The 14,228-nt window shown below is 47.9% G+C and overlaps 1 protein-coding gene across 3 annotated transcripts in view; it reads left to right on the top strand.

Annotated features, from left to right (window-relative positions):
- SRRM4 (serine/arginine repetitive matrix 4) overlaps positions 1-14,228 on the top strand; it is a 52,050-nt gene that overhangs the window by 24,504 nt on the left and 13,318 nt on the right. Inside the window, exons 3-8 of one of the 3 annotated variants that reach the window (XM_076353378.1) lie at positions 79-162; positions 506-580; positions 2,291-2,317; positions 3,035-3,085; positions 6,093-6,185; positions 7,182-7,338. In XM_076353378.1, the coding sequence (XP_076209493.1) occupies positions 79-162; positions 506-580; positions 2,291-2,317; positions 3,035-3,085; positions 6,093-6,185; positions 7,182-7,338 (487 nt within the window). Of the gene's footprint in view, positions 1-78; positions 163-505; positions 581-2,290; positions 2,318-3,034; positions 3,086-6,092; positions 6,186-7,175; positions 7,339-14,228 lie in introns of all 3 variants that reach the window. The other 2 variants (XM_076353377.1, XM_076353379.1) reach the window with 2 other exon arrangements.

The raw sequence follows: 14,228 nt of genomic DNA, 5'->3' as shown, positions 1-14,228 counted from the left end.
AGTCCCATGTAAGCTGATTCAGACAGTGCTTTTATTTTTATTATTTTAATTTGTTTGTTTTTTTCCCCCCTTCCTCAGACCCTCATGTGATGGGGAGCGTGTGCCGCTGCCGGCCCGGGGGAAGAAGAAGAAGAAGAAATCCAGCCGCAAGAAGCGAAGAAGGTGATGGTGGCCATGGTGGCGTGTGGGGCAGGAGGGGACAGGTAGCCCTCGGCTGTGTGAGGGGGAAAAAGCCAGTGTAAAATAGAGGCTGGATACCCTACGGGGAGGTGCGAGGGGATGGGGCTTTCCACAGGCCCAGGGAGGCGCCGCCATTTTCTCGCCCTCCCCTCAGGGTGGCAGAGGCCAGGCCGGGGCTCACCCCACAGCCCATCCTGGGGGGCCCCAGGAGCCCCCAGCTCCTCTTCACCCCAGGGTGATGCCGTTGGTGGCAGGGTAAGGGTTGGGGTGGCCGGGGAGGGCTGTGGGGAGCCCTGCGGTCCCTAACGCCCCTCTGCCTCCTCAGGTCTCCCTCCTACAGCCCCTCGCCTGTGAAGAAGAAGAAGAAGAAGAAAAGCTCCAAGAAGCGAAAAAGAAACAGGTATTTTTCCTTTGAAAATTTAATTCCCCACCGGCAGCAGCTGTTGGGGGGGTTTGAATGAGGGGTGGAAGACATTACTGCTGTCAGGCAGCTGGTCGAGCCCCACGCGAGGAGACAGAGAGGTGTCAAACTCCTGACTCTTAATAATGGCCACCCAGAGGACACGGCCCCACTGGGAGGTGAAAGCCAGAAAGCTGAGGAGGGTCAGAGCCGGCGTCCCTCTGGGCAAGGAGGGCACAAAATGGGATGCACACCCAGGGCAAACAGATAAATATGAGCTGTCGGGGCGTGGGGGAAGAGAGACAGATGAGCCAAATCAGTGTGAGGTCTGCAGAGCCTCTACCTGCTCCTTGACCTTGCTGTCCAATTTCCCATCCTCTGGGATGTCAACGAGATCAGCGCTCGGGGTTTGCACCGATCCTTTTCCCTTCTCCCCCAGCCTGCAGAAAGTGTCAGTGTTTGGACCAGGAAAAGGCTCAGACTAGCTCCCTGCATCCACATCTCAGCCTTCCCTCCCAGCCCCGGGTGACTGCCTCTACGTTCCCCTTCTGAAGCCCATTTTTAATTTAAAGAGCACAATTAAATTTTAAAATTGCACGTTTCCCTGTTTTCTCTCAACCGTTAAACCAATATTTGAACAGAACAGTGGATGCCACCTCCCTTAGAAAGTTCATGTATTTAGAATATATTGAACCAAAGAGAGACACTACCAAAAATGTATAACGGTGAAAAGCTGAGCTTGAATCTTAAAGAAAAGGGAGGGAGGAGGAGAGACAAGGATATAGAAACTCCTTTAAAATACTTCCTTCCCAAGGAGGGATTCTTATACTCTTTTATGGATGCCATCTCCTGGCAGCTGTCCTGGGTCAGATGCTCCTTGGCTTTGAACCTTTAGTACCCATTTGTGCCCCTGCAAGCCAAGGATAAGCTGTAGCTGGTCCCAAAAGGCAGCATGATAAACCATTAAGCATTAGTGACCAATGGAGGTTGTTTCCAGATACCTGGTGCCACTTCAACTACAGGTCCCAACTGACCTTGCCACAGGCAATCTCACCGCCCCTCTAGGCAGGACTTCAGGCCATGTCTTCTGTGGGATGTTGTGCTCCAAGCTGAGATAGGACACAGAGTACTGATAGTGCAGTGTACTGGGGCCAGGCCTTGCTGCAAGGAAGTGTCCTCCATGCTCCCAGGGTTTTCTACAAGGACCACCAGCACAGTGGCTCCTGCGTTGTCCCAGGGATGCTTCAGGAGGCAAGACAGAGTCATGATGCTGGTTTGGCTGTGAGGCTGCTCTGAACTTACACAGAAAGGATTTTCCCTTTAACTGCTATTTGGTCCTTCATACAGAAAACCAGAGGCTGGACTCACCTCTGCCCCCTCAAACTGAGTTCAGTGCAAGACTGTGGAGGCAGTAGCAGAGAAAAGGGACCCACCAGGGACAGGGGATGTATCTGATCTCTACAGACTTGTTATCCTGAGGATCATATTCTCAATTATTTGCAGACTGTGATAGTCACTTCCACCACACCAGCATTTCTCAGCTACCCCCTTGCCAGCTGGCTAAAGGAGAGCCAAGGCCATTCTGCCCAGCTGGTACATGAGGTCTTCTCACAGTGCTCAGTCTAATGCTGGGCCTAAACATATTGTCTCTGATTCAAATTTCCAATTTTGTGAGACCCTGTATTCAATGTACATATTTGTGTCTTGCAGGTTATCTTCAAAGAAGAGAAGACACAGGTAAGAGTTGAACAAGTGTGGGTGGTCCCTTAGAAATATGAGTTTAATGGTCTCTTCAAGATCTCACAAGGTTGATGTTCACTGGGTGGGGGCAGAAGACATTTTTCTTCTGTGTCTCCTTGTGGAATCTTCTTGGCTCCCCCCATTCCCTGTGAGTGTGGAGCTACCCTCTTCCTATTCAGCCTTATGCGTTCCTCAAACCCCACAGGAATCGGGTCTCCAGCCCAGCCTGTGCAATCAAGCACATAACTGGAAAAGACCTCTTGGTATAACCTAGCCCCTGGCAACCTCATCCATGTTGCATCCATCCTGCATCTTGAGTCTTCATTTCTCTTACTGTTTTATTTGCAAACAGTATGGCATCCCCCAGCAGTGCCCATCTTTGAAACATTCAGAGTCAGTGGCTTTCCAGGTGTGTACTGGAAGAACTCTCCTGATTCCAGTACATGTGTGTTACAGTATCAAGAAATATTCATTTTTTCTATGGGAAAATGCAAAGCCACCAGGATGGCTGATCCCTTTGAGGATCCTTTTTGGCCAAGCCCACAACCCAGATTTGTCAGCAGGCACTCAGACCCGCTGTGCTGCAGCAGAATCATTAATCCCTTTCATTTTTATTGCACGCTCTTGGGCAATCTAGCTGTAACATTGGCATGTGATTGTTCAGCTTTTTATCAGAACAGAAATCTCCGAATTAATTAGCCATTTCTTATTTAGTTCTTCAAGCCCTAAAAGTAAGAGAAAGGAAGAAAGAAAACACAAAAAACAGTAAGTAGTGATTCATGGTGTTCCCTGCCCTGCCTGTGCAGAGCTGTGGGGCTAGGAAGTGCTTGATGTGGTGGGTCCCCTGGAGCTAACACCGGCTGCACAGCCCTAAGCGATTCTCAGGATTATTTCGCAGCTAAAACGAGCAATTCTGGTTTTGCTGGAATGGAAAAGGGTTTGTAGAGGCTGGAGATCTTTCCTCTCCCTCTCTTTTGTGCCACCTCATTCAGTACTTTCTTTGTATCTCACAAGGATGTACAGTGTCTTGTTCATCCAGTCCTGAGCAGAGACTCCAGCTTTTCTGATGAGGGCAGCATGAGAAGATGAACTCAAATCTGTGGAGCGCAGTGCTCCACAGCCTCCACTGCCCAAATGGCAGGCTGGCACACTCTTACTGAGAAGGGCTTTAGCTCCTCCTTGTTTGCTGCTCTTGGAGGTTACAGGAGTAGGGGCTACTCAAGATAGACAATACAACCAAATACCTGAATGCGAGCAGAAGGCAATGGGGATTAGGGAAGAGAAGGTATTGTCTGGAGGTGATGGAGGTTGCAAAAATCTGGGGTTGAGGTTCCCATCTGCCCTGGAGTGTTAGCAGAGAACAATCCTTGTCCTATGGGGCAGACAATCCAAGGGGTATGGTATAAAACGTGGTTCCTCAGGGCTGGAAGGAAGGCCTATAAGGCTTCTCTGTTTTTCACTTCCTTCTCTGTCTTCTCCTGGGAATTGCAACTTGTGGCTTCTCACCTGCTTTCAGAGCAAGGAAACAGTTCTGGGGCTGAACCTTGGGCACCAAACCCCTGGTTGGCTCTGCTTGGACTTGGGATACCCTGCTAGAGACAGAAACTGAGCTAGCAGACAGAAATTTGCTGGGTTTTTTGGTATTAGTAGGACCTGCTCTTTAATTCTTCCCAACACAACTTTTAGCTCTTAGGCAGAAAGGTGACAGAGGGATGACAACCCCTGACACCACCAGTGTCACCCCAGTACCCATTGGGACTGAAGAGATTGGGAATCCATGAGGTGCAGAGCATGTTGTGCTGCCTGCACAGGCCATCTCTATTGCAAGCAAAAAGCCCATCTCCTTTTCTCTATGATTTCTGCATGTTCAGTAGCACAACCACCTCTTTTTTTTTTTTCCACAAACTGAGCTGCTATGCACCCAGAAATCTCAATGGTAAAACTGAGGCTTCCTAGGTTATCAGTAAAAGCAGGCATCTCCCAAACCCAATGTAGCACTGGCCAGTACGTGGTAGCCTAACAGTGTGGTTAAAACAAAGATCAGATGCCTTGCTGGAGTGTACTGACCCAGGGAAACGAGCTGCTAGAATTGCTCTTTGGGGATAAACCAGCCAGGGTGTTTTAGCCTTCATCTTTCAGCTCACAAAACAGAGCTGAGCCACTCCTGGTTTCTGCAAACCTTCTTATTGCTCCTCGGCGTGGATCAGATAGATCCCATGAGCCAACTCAGATCAGGATTTTTGTAAAATCTCACTGCTTTGGCTTGTCTTTGTGTCGAGAAACTGGTTATCTAAATCACACAGGACCAGCTTTTCCTCCTGCAGAAAGGGAAAACTCTTAAACTGGAAGGACTGATGCAGAGGGTGAAGAGCAAACACGGGGATTTTCACACAAATCCACCATGTGAGGGAGAGATGTTCAGTGTTGCTGATTTCAGCTGTATGAAAATAAGGAAGGAGGATCCCAGAAAGTGACATTTTTAATGTGAAAAGCATCAGAGAAAACAGCCCAGCAGAGTTCAAGCAATTGCCCTGGAGGTTGCCCTTTTGTCTTAAAGGAGATGCTGTTCTCAAGCAATTGATTTGCTGAGTTTTTATAGCAGCAAACTGCTAAATGCTGTCCAGGCAGGTTGTATTAGTGCTGTCAGTGACTGGCATAGTGTGGCCATGAAACCAGACTGTTCCCACCAGCTAACCCATCATTAGTTTTACCTGCCGGCACAGCGATGCCAGCCTGAGCAGATGGCTACCCTACCAGATCTAAAATAACTGCTGTGGCGGGCCACGATGAGCGGGAATGGGCACAGAAGGTGACAGGTAGCCTGCCACCCACATCACCCTGCTGTCTGCGTGCAGGACTTCAGCTGTTGGTGTGGGCAACAACAGCCCTTCAGTAATAGGGCCAGGCAATCCATCAGTAATAGCCTGAACAGAGCAAAGGGAAGCGCAGCGGGGCATGGAACCTGGGTCCCTGTGCGTGGTTTGCTGGTAACTGTCCTGTGGCCCTGTCAGAAAAAGGAGCAGCAGTGACTGGACACCTAAAGAGGCCAGGTAAAATGGTCCTGCCCCTCAAGCAGGAGCTGTGCATAGCGCAGGCTGCAGTTAGGGAAGCTGTACTTCATATAGCAACCACAAGAGCTGCCCATAGGACTGGCTAGACTCTCCCCCCTAGAGAGTGTGGGGAAGGCTGGCTGTTACGGAGTACTGTATTTGGAGCCTGTCCTTCTGCATCTGTTCTTTAACAAGGAGCCTGCACTACAGAGAGGGTTAGAGCAAGAAATGGGAGGGTTGCAGCTTTGCGATGGGTTGCCTGGAGGGACAGTGTTCCCCCGAGGGTCAGCAATGGGAAGGTCCCAGGCTGTTCCCTGGTTGTCTTAGGGTAGGCTGCAGGATGAAGGGCAAGCAGATGAGCGGGCGAGCACATAGTTCTTTAAGGTCTTGAAAGCAGAAAAGATTGGTGCTGCCTGCTGCACTCCTGTATGCTAGTCCATAGATCTTCCTCCAGCAGGCTACAGAGCCAACCTAATAGCTTGTAGTTAAAATGCTAGCATAGATCTCGGTAAGATGGCTTGCCTTAACGTCAGTGTAGCTATGAAGGGATGGAGAATTTCTCATGCCTTGGTGTCCTGCACGTTTCACACACCAATCTCTCTGGTTTAAAACGCAGATCTCCTTTCTGATTTGAATGTTATTGACTTCAGTTTCCAGCTGCTGGCCCTTGCATCCCCCCAGTCTGCTAGCCTAACAGTGGTTTTCCTCTCTGCTTCTTAAAGCTCTCGTGGGCGCACCCGGAAATCTCATCACCATCGCCACCGCCACTCTCGCGCAGAGAGCTCCGACTCCCACTCCCCCAGCTGCCGAAGCAGGTAACGTCACCGCTCCCTGAGCTGGGTGTCCTGTGATGCTTCCCGGTGGGCTCAAGGACGTGATTGCAATAGCCTGTGTGACCCACAAACTCTGCAGAGCCACGTCCCATTCTGGTAGCAGCTATGTCACATACTGGGGGTTGAGCTTCTTGTGATCTGGCCATAGAAGGGTTGTAGCTCGGAGCAGTGGCTGCAGCTTTTCAGTCCAGCAGTCACTTCTAATCCCCATGGCTGATGATCAGCCCATGACAGCTGATTCCAGCCTAGTCTCCCTTCCCCAGCCCCAGGGCTCTGTACTGCTGATGTCCCAGGAAACACTTAAACTTGGTCTTAGCAATGGAAATATATTTGCCCATGGCATTCTGTAGCCACTGTCTTTGACCTGATTAAAATCTCAGTCCTGTGGATGACAGATGCATCCTGAGGCCAGCCAAGTGGATGCTGGTGCTATACCCGGCATCACTGCAATAGCAAGTCACATATTTTATACACATCATGAGTTTATGTTTCATATTTTCTGAAAGCACTTGACTTTATGAACAAACCACCCCCACTCTCCCACTTCACTTCTCCTAACTATTGGGAATTTTCTTATGAAAAGCTGATGATCAGTGGGGGGAGGAAAGCAATCGGTAATTGGAGGGGTGCTCATGCAAGAGCAGAGCATGTCTTCTTGGAGGTGTATTACCATAGGGATATTCAAGGCTGGTGGCTCAAGGCAAGCCATGCTTTCACACATAAAATCATGAATTGGAGCTGAAATTCGAGGTTAAGGTCCAAAGCCTGGATGCAAAATATTTAAAAAAAAAAAAAATAGAAAAGCAAAACACCCCTTTTCTCTCCATCATGACTTCACAGAGCAGTCATGTGGAAGACCTTCTCCCGCACGCAATGGCCTAGCACAGAGCTGCCAAGGGTTTGTATGGACCTGGTAATGGGCACTTCTGCAATACCGAGGAATAACGGTTTGGCTGTTCATGTCTTCTGGAGGCACAGAGCCAGGTCTCGGGAGGAAGGGCGTAAAACACGGCGAAGACACTCCCGGTATCGCTCAAAGGTCATGGCAAAGCGAAGCTCCTCTGCAGAGGTTCAGGCCAGCCAAAAAGCCAGCCAAATCCTCCCACTGTACAGCTTCCTGTCTCCTAAGGAAGTAGTAAGTATTACACACTGTGCTTCTTTGCTTGAACTAGCCACAGGAATCTGGGCAAGAAATCTGACATGAAATTTTTATAACTCAATTATAGCGATGTTAGACAAAGTTGGTTAAAACTGTATTATTTATTAATGGTGCTGTTCTCCAATGTATTTAAAGTCATTCCTTCCTTCAGCACTTTCACACCAAGGGTGGGGCTGGAGAGGGGAAAAATTTGCAAAGGCTCTAGCCTATGAATACTGAATTGAGGACATTTAACAAAAAAAAGTGGCCTCCAGCAATGATATTTTACAGGGAAGTGTTTGTTATGCAGTCTTTGCTCAGCTGGATGTGAACTTAATTCACCGGTCTTCATGTCCAAAAGTTTAGTCCTTCAGGGGAAGAAAGGGAATCAAACATATATAAAAGAAATATTTACATTTAATGAGTTGGTGATTATTGGCAGGGGATGTTTCTGACTATCAGGATCCTTCTAGGATCACTGTTGCTCTGGACTGACAAGCCCAGGGGCCAAATTTGGAACTGATGAGCAGCTCTCGTTGATGCTAATGGGAACTGCATGTGCAGCCGAGGGTAAAATCAGGCTCAGTGCCTTGGGATGTTTTTTCCATATACATGGAAAGAGATGATATAATACATGCTTTAGAATTGAGGGAGCAAGAGATAGAGAGAAATATTAGATACTGATTGATATGAAGTCTTCCTTTTCCCATGGCACGATTCCCCTTTGTTCCCAGTAGCTGCAAAGCAGAGGTGTGATCACGGTGTTAGTATCTGATAGGCATTCTGGAGAGATAAATTGCTACATAGGACTCAAGGTAGTGCAGAATCTACCTGGTACTTGTGTGTGTGGATGTGTAATGTTAGAGGTGTCTTGAGTACAGAGTCTTCCAAGCCCCAAAATGGTATACAATGGGGAACTGATTTTCTCCGTTAGGCCCAGTCATCAACTGGAAATAGCTCAGCCATACGCAGTAGCTACATCAGATATGAGAGAGAGAGTGCCAGCAAGAGGAGAGACTTTATCCGCTCACCCGCACAGACACTGTTCCGATCAAAATACACAGAGATTATATGTGGGCACAGACAGGCACAAGCTGTCTCTCAGAATTATAGATATGCATATTTGCTGTCGTCATATACATCTCCTGAGTGTGTAGTGCACATGTGAGTCATTGCTTATAAAACCATATAAGGTAGAGTGTGAATAGCAGAACCTGCACACCACGCTTAGAGGCGTGTGTGTGCACATGCAAGCTATGAAGCTTTTATTGCCGTGAGCCTGGGGTGTTGCCCTCTGTCAACTTAGGAAGGTAGGAATGAGTTAAGAGCTCCTCCCAAAAATCAACCGGCCAAAGACTGCATCGTGTCACCAGGGCTTTTTTTTCTGTTGTTCGAGCTGCATATTTTACATAAATGTTTTCAAGTCTAAGCCTGGTTTTTAATTGGTACTAGGTTTCCTCTCTCTGAAGCCAGGCTCCCTGAGTCCTGTGAGGCCGACTGCCAGCTGTTCTGTTCCCTGAGCAAGAGTAAACTCTAATTTAAAATTGTAAAAGCTTTAAAATGAGCTAAACTCAAGCATGCTGCACTCCCCTTTCCACTTGCTTCACTCGGGGTAAATGAGCACACAAGCTGCAGGGCAGGGAAAATCAGAGCTTTATAGTGATAGATGCAAAGTAAAAGTCATCAGGCCCCTGCTGTATCCTTTCTAGTAAGGGTTAACAACACAGGCAAATATTTCAATGACTAAAAGGCATCAGTACCTTTACTATGCAACCCACTAGTGCCCTTTTGTTCCTAAAAAGAAGTACGCTCTCTTGGGACATCATTCAAGAGTACATTTAAGCACTTGTTTAAATTGAAGCCCCCGGTTAAGTGCTGCCCCTGAAATTTTTCTGAATAAGGTCATTAAATATCATGTACTCAAAACTGGCAAAGGAAAAATGGAATGGGAACTTTTAGTCTCATTTATTAATGACTATACACAACTCTGATGCCTTTCCTTTTTGTGAGTTAAAAGGTTGCTCTATAAATAAGCTTAGTTCTGTCAGAATCTGCTTTGAGAGCAGCCTGGATGCGTTATGAAATGAAAACGTGCTCTTGAGGAAAATGTTGATCGCATATCAAAAGTAAATTACTGGAAAAGAAAAGATTTTGTGGAAAATTCCAGAACTGGGATTAAAAAATGCCATGTTTCAGTCCTCTATGGGGGTTGGTGTGTGACACTCCCTTCCCTCTGGCCTGGGCTTCCAAGCCAAACCATCCTTACCTGGGGAGATGCATTGTCATATCTCCAAAGGAAAGGGATTGTCCAGGGAGGATCCCAACATGCAGAAGAGACACAGAGAGACAATACACAAACTCCCATGAGGTAATGCTATAGCACTTCCAAATCAAAGATTTTGCTTTTTAAGCCAATTTTTATTCTATATTCTTTTTCTTCTGAAAATTTGAAGCATTTTGTGGTAAATTCTGCCATTCCCCTCCCCCTGGCTTTGTTTTCCTTCCTTTCTACTGGAACAACCACAATTTCTAACTAGGTCTACCTCTAATTTGAGGGATAAAGCATACAAAATAATGCTCTGCCCATGCATCTACCTTGCTGCTTCTTTCCCTCGTCTTTATGCATAAGTTGATGCACGCACACATGCACACGCATGCAGAAACACCCCAAAGTTCCTTGCTACTTTTTTCTTTTTGGCAGTGAATTTCCAAGCTTCTCCCTCTCATTCTCCCTTTAATCCCTTGCAGCTGCAATAGCCACCTATTGAGAATAGGATTGTGGGTCTGCACCTCAGCATGCAGAGAAACTGTGGGTAATATGCAGCATCCGTTTTTGAACAGAATACCCCTAACCTGCTGCAGACGCTTTATTCCACACTGATACAGATGTATTACATGCCACTGCGCTTTCAGTTGAGCGGTGCAATATAAATACCTGCAGGGTATGAATCTAATTGCCTTTGTTGTACCTGATGAAGATAACTGCATGCTGCATACACTTTCCTTGCCAGCTCCTTTACTTCCACTGAAACTCGTTTACGATGTCACAAATTAGCATAGGCTTGAGCCAGATTTTCCGTGAGGCTCAGTGGGGTACGGTTGTTCCTAATGGCGCTGTTTGTCTTTGTGCTCATGCGTCTGCAGAAAGGTAGAAGTGAGGAGGTGCTGTGCGGGGGCTGGGACAGCATGTGCAGGGGGGAACCTTGTAGCAGATCTGTGTATTGGCTTGCTGTTGCTCTCTGTTTTCTAGCCTGGGTTTTGATTTACATAGGAAAAGCTATTCTTTTAACTGTTAGGCAGCATGTTTCTGACAACAAACAGGGCCCTTGAAGAGCAGAAAGGCAAAGCCTTCCATAAATATGGAAGTTGCTCTCTTTTTCCTTTTCCTTTTCTCCCCTCCCAGCCAGGGGACTGAGGTTACCCCTGGTTACTGTCTAACAAATTTGCAGCTCAGCGCTGGGACCACAGGAAGACCAGTAGCCCGGGGTGAAGGAGAGATGCCTGCAGCCATGGGAGGGCCGTGCTGTAGACCGGGTACCAAAGGAGGCGGTGGAAGGCAAACCATTGCTCCAAAGCAGTGCCAGCCTGGCCTGAGCCAAGCCGGGGACAGCCTGGCCTGTGTCACGTGACACTGGCTGCACCCCAGCAGGCTGAAAAGATCTTTGCAAAGGAACAAACCTTTCCCTGGCATTCTCAGGAATTTACCCTAGCAATGGATCTGTGAGACAGGCTGCTCAGCAGTGTTGCCATCCAGCCCCAAATAACCCAAGCTCTGACCTTGCAGGGACGGTTGTGTCATTGCCTCCATGCTCCTGGACTTAGCTTAGCCCTTGTGGTAGAGAGCACCTCACCCCGAACTCTCCATCTAGCAAAAAAAGGATGTTTTCCACTTAATATTCCTTGAGTCAGGGATTCATAATGGTGCAAAAAGGGGTTATATCGTACTCCTACAGCACTGCTGTTTTTTGTACTCCCTTAATAAGAGGTTGGCTTTTCAGCTGGGGTAAATCGTCAGCAGAGGTGAGCCCATTTCTGCAGGCAAAGGCCTCCCCCCAACCCCCTGCTCTGGAAGATGGATGTACCCCAGGCCAGGCACACAGCCTTGTTCCCCTGAGCAGCCGCTCTCGGCAGGTGCTGTTCCCCATGCTGGCGGCTCCTCAGCAGATGTCTGCCGGGCCCTTGCCGAGAGCAAGGCTTGCCAGGGTCATTGACGCAAGTTTTTTTTTTTACTCCTTTCATTATTACAATGCATAGAAAAAGAGAGAAAGGGAGACATTATGCACCTCTGAAAAAGAAATTAACTCCACTTTGAAGTGAGTTGCAAAACAAGAGGAAAAAGACCCAAGAAAGAAATCCTCCAACTGTAAGTGAGGCTGTGCCATGCTGCTCGTTGATGGGTCTCAGTCCCCTTATGGCTGAGAAAATGTATAGTCATCTCTTGCCTCAGGGCTGTTTGCAGCACAGTAAATGGACTTGTTCAGTTTAATTGGAAGACGGGTAGTGATTGTATTTTTGTAACCTATTAGACTGCACTGCCTCTTGGTCTAGGATTGCACTCAAAATTATAGTCTGGAGTATGGGTGAGGGCCTCATTTCTACTCCCCCTTCATCTTGATTAAATAATGACTTGAAACAAAAAATCCAATAAATATATATCTTGGGTTCCCTTGAGGGCAGCAGTAGGTCCCCTGCTGAAAGCTGGAGGAAGCAAAGTTCACTGAGATTATTTAATTACTTATTAGAGAGGGGGAAAAAAATCCAAATGTTCGCATAGAGAAAATTAGATTTGTGAAAGAGCAGACTCTTTTAAGACACCCTAGAAAAATAAAAAGCCATTAGAATTCAATTGAGCTCCGCACAGTGTTTTCAGATGTGGCGCTCGGTTTCCATCTTGTGTGGCTGGCATGCCTTCCAGAAGCAGTAAAATGGGACCTGAAGCAAAGCCAAGGTCATCAGATGATAGGGAATTTGCTCAAGCAGACAGGCAAGTCGAGCACCTTGAGACTTGTCCTGGCTCCTGCTGCGGGACAGAAATCTCCCCCGGAGCCTGCAGGAAGCTACTGGCTACAGCCTGGTGCCCCAAGATGGTGGGGCTGGAAAGCTGCTGTGTCCCCACTGGCACCTGCCTTGCCTCAGCCAGACCCTCCAACCCTCACAAGGACTGTGGGGTCCATATTTCACTGATATCCACATGTTGCCTCTTCCCAGAGTGCTACTACCATAGATGTTGAGCTACAGAGGAGCTTGTTGATCCCCAGTCATTTGATAGATTTTGTGATGTGCTGACAACAGTTGCTACTTTGAAGGTAAGACTTCAGCGAAGGCAAAGCAAAAGCATGCATCCTAGGTCCCAGAGGCAGTCTTAAAAGCTGGTTTAGAAATGCCAAGAAACTGCTGTATTTCTTGGCAGAAATAAAGGCCTTTTGGTTTAGACTGGGAGGGAACAGAAGCAAGGTGTTTGGGCGTGCGATGCTGGGGTCAGTGTCCCTCGGAGCAGCCCCGTGCCCGCTCCAGGCCTTTCCTACCTCCATAGCCAGGGAGTACTTCACGTGGTGGTTTTATGCCTGTAAATGAAAGGTGGTCAAAAGCTGGTTGTCTCTTGGTAAGGGTTCAGATCGAATGCAAACCATAACCCATCTTTTAAAAAAAAAAAAATCTGGTGCCGTATTTGAAAGTGCAATCCTGTATCTTCTGGGATGTGGCTGGGGAGAGCACAATAGCAAGGAGGCCAGTTCTCTCGGGGCTCTGGATGTGGCATCAGGTTTTCAGAAAGAATTAGTGAAAAACAGAGCTGGATACCTGTCACTCTTATGCTGCTTTGACATTCCAATTTCTAGTGGAGTAAACAAGGACTGGTAGAGAAGTGCTAGAGCTGAGAATCATAGAATCATAGAATCATTGAGGTTGGAAAAGACCTCTAAGATAATTGAGTCCAACCGTTGACCCAACACCACCACCCACTAAACCATGTCCCTAAGCGCCTCATCTACTCGTCTTTTAAATACCTCCAGGGATGGTGACTCAACCACTTCCCTGGGCAGCCTGTTCCAATGTTTAACCACTCTTTCAGTAAAGACATTTTTCCTCACGTCCAATCTAAACCTCCCCTGGCACAACTTGAGGCCGTTTCCTCTCGTTCTATCGCTTGTTACTTGGGAGAAGAGACCGACCCCCACCTCGCTACAACCTCCTTTCAGGGAGTTGCAGAGAGCGATGAGGTCTCCCCTCAGCCTCCTTTTCTCCAGGCTAAACAACCCCAGTTCCCTCAGCTGCTCCTCATCAGACTTGTTCTCCAGGCCCCTCACCAGCCTCGTTGCCCTTCTCTGGACACGCTCCAGCACCTCAACATCCTTCTTGTAGTGAGGGGCCCAAAACTGAACACAGTATTCGAGGTGCGGCCTCACCAGTGCCAAGTACAGGGGCACGATCACTTCCCTAGTGAAGTAGCAAGGACCAGTACCAGATGCTGAAATAAGGAATTGCAATGTGTGTTGCCACTCATTCCTAGTTGGGAACATTTGGGAAGCATTTCTGCTCTGTCCAGGGCTTCTGTGTTGAAGGTGCAAGCTGGCTAGTGAAGAAGGATCACTTCATTTCCCACGTCTGCTGCTGGGGCTCCCCATGCCTCCGAGTTAGGACTGAGCATGGCTTAGAAGTTAGTATGGGGTGGGCATGGGGGAGTCCCAAACTCCAGTATGGATTTGCTGGAATGAACTCATTCCTGTCCCTCTGTCCCTTATCCCAGAAACAGTAACGCCTCTCTCTGGCAACACAGGAAGCACTTGGAGATCCTCCAACTCCAGGTGTTTTCAGAGGGTGAGGATGTTGTGGGCAGTCATTCTGTGGACTGTGTGCTCTCCGCTGAGAGCCGCTCTGTGTGTTGGCAG

This window comes from Aptenodytes patagonicus, chromosome 15 (assembly GCF_965638725.1).
Source record: "Aptenodytes patagonicus chromosome 15, bAptPat1.pri.cur, whole genome shotgun sequence".
NCBI classification, from domain to species: Eukaryota; Metazoa; Chordata; class Aves; order Sphenisciformes; family Spheniscidae; genus Aptenodytes; species Aptenodytes patagonicus.
Note: the sequence above shows the minus strand (reverse complement) of the source record. Positions and strands in the feature narration are given on the sequence as shown.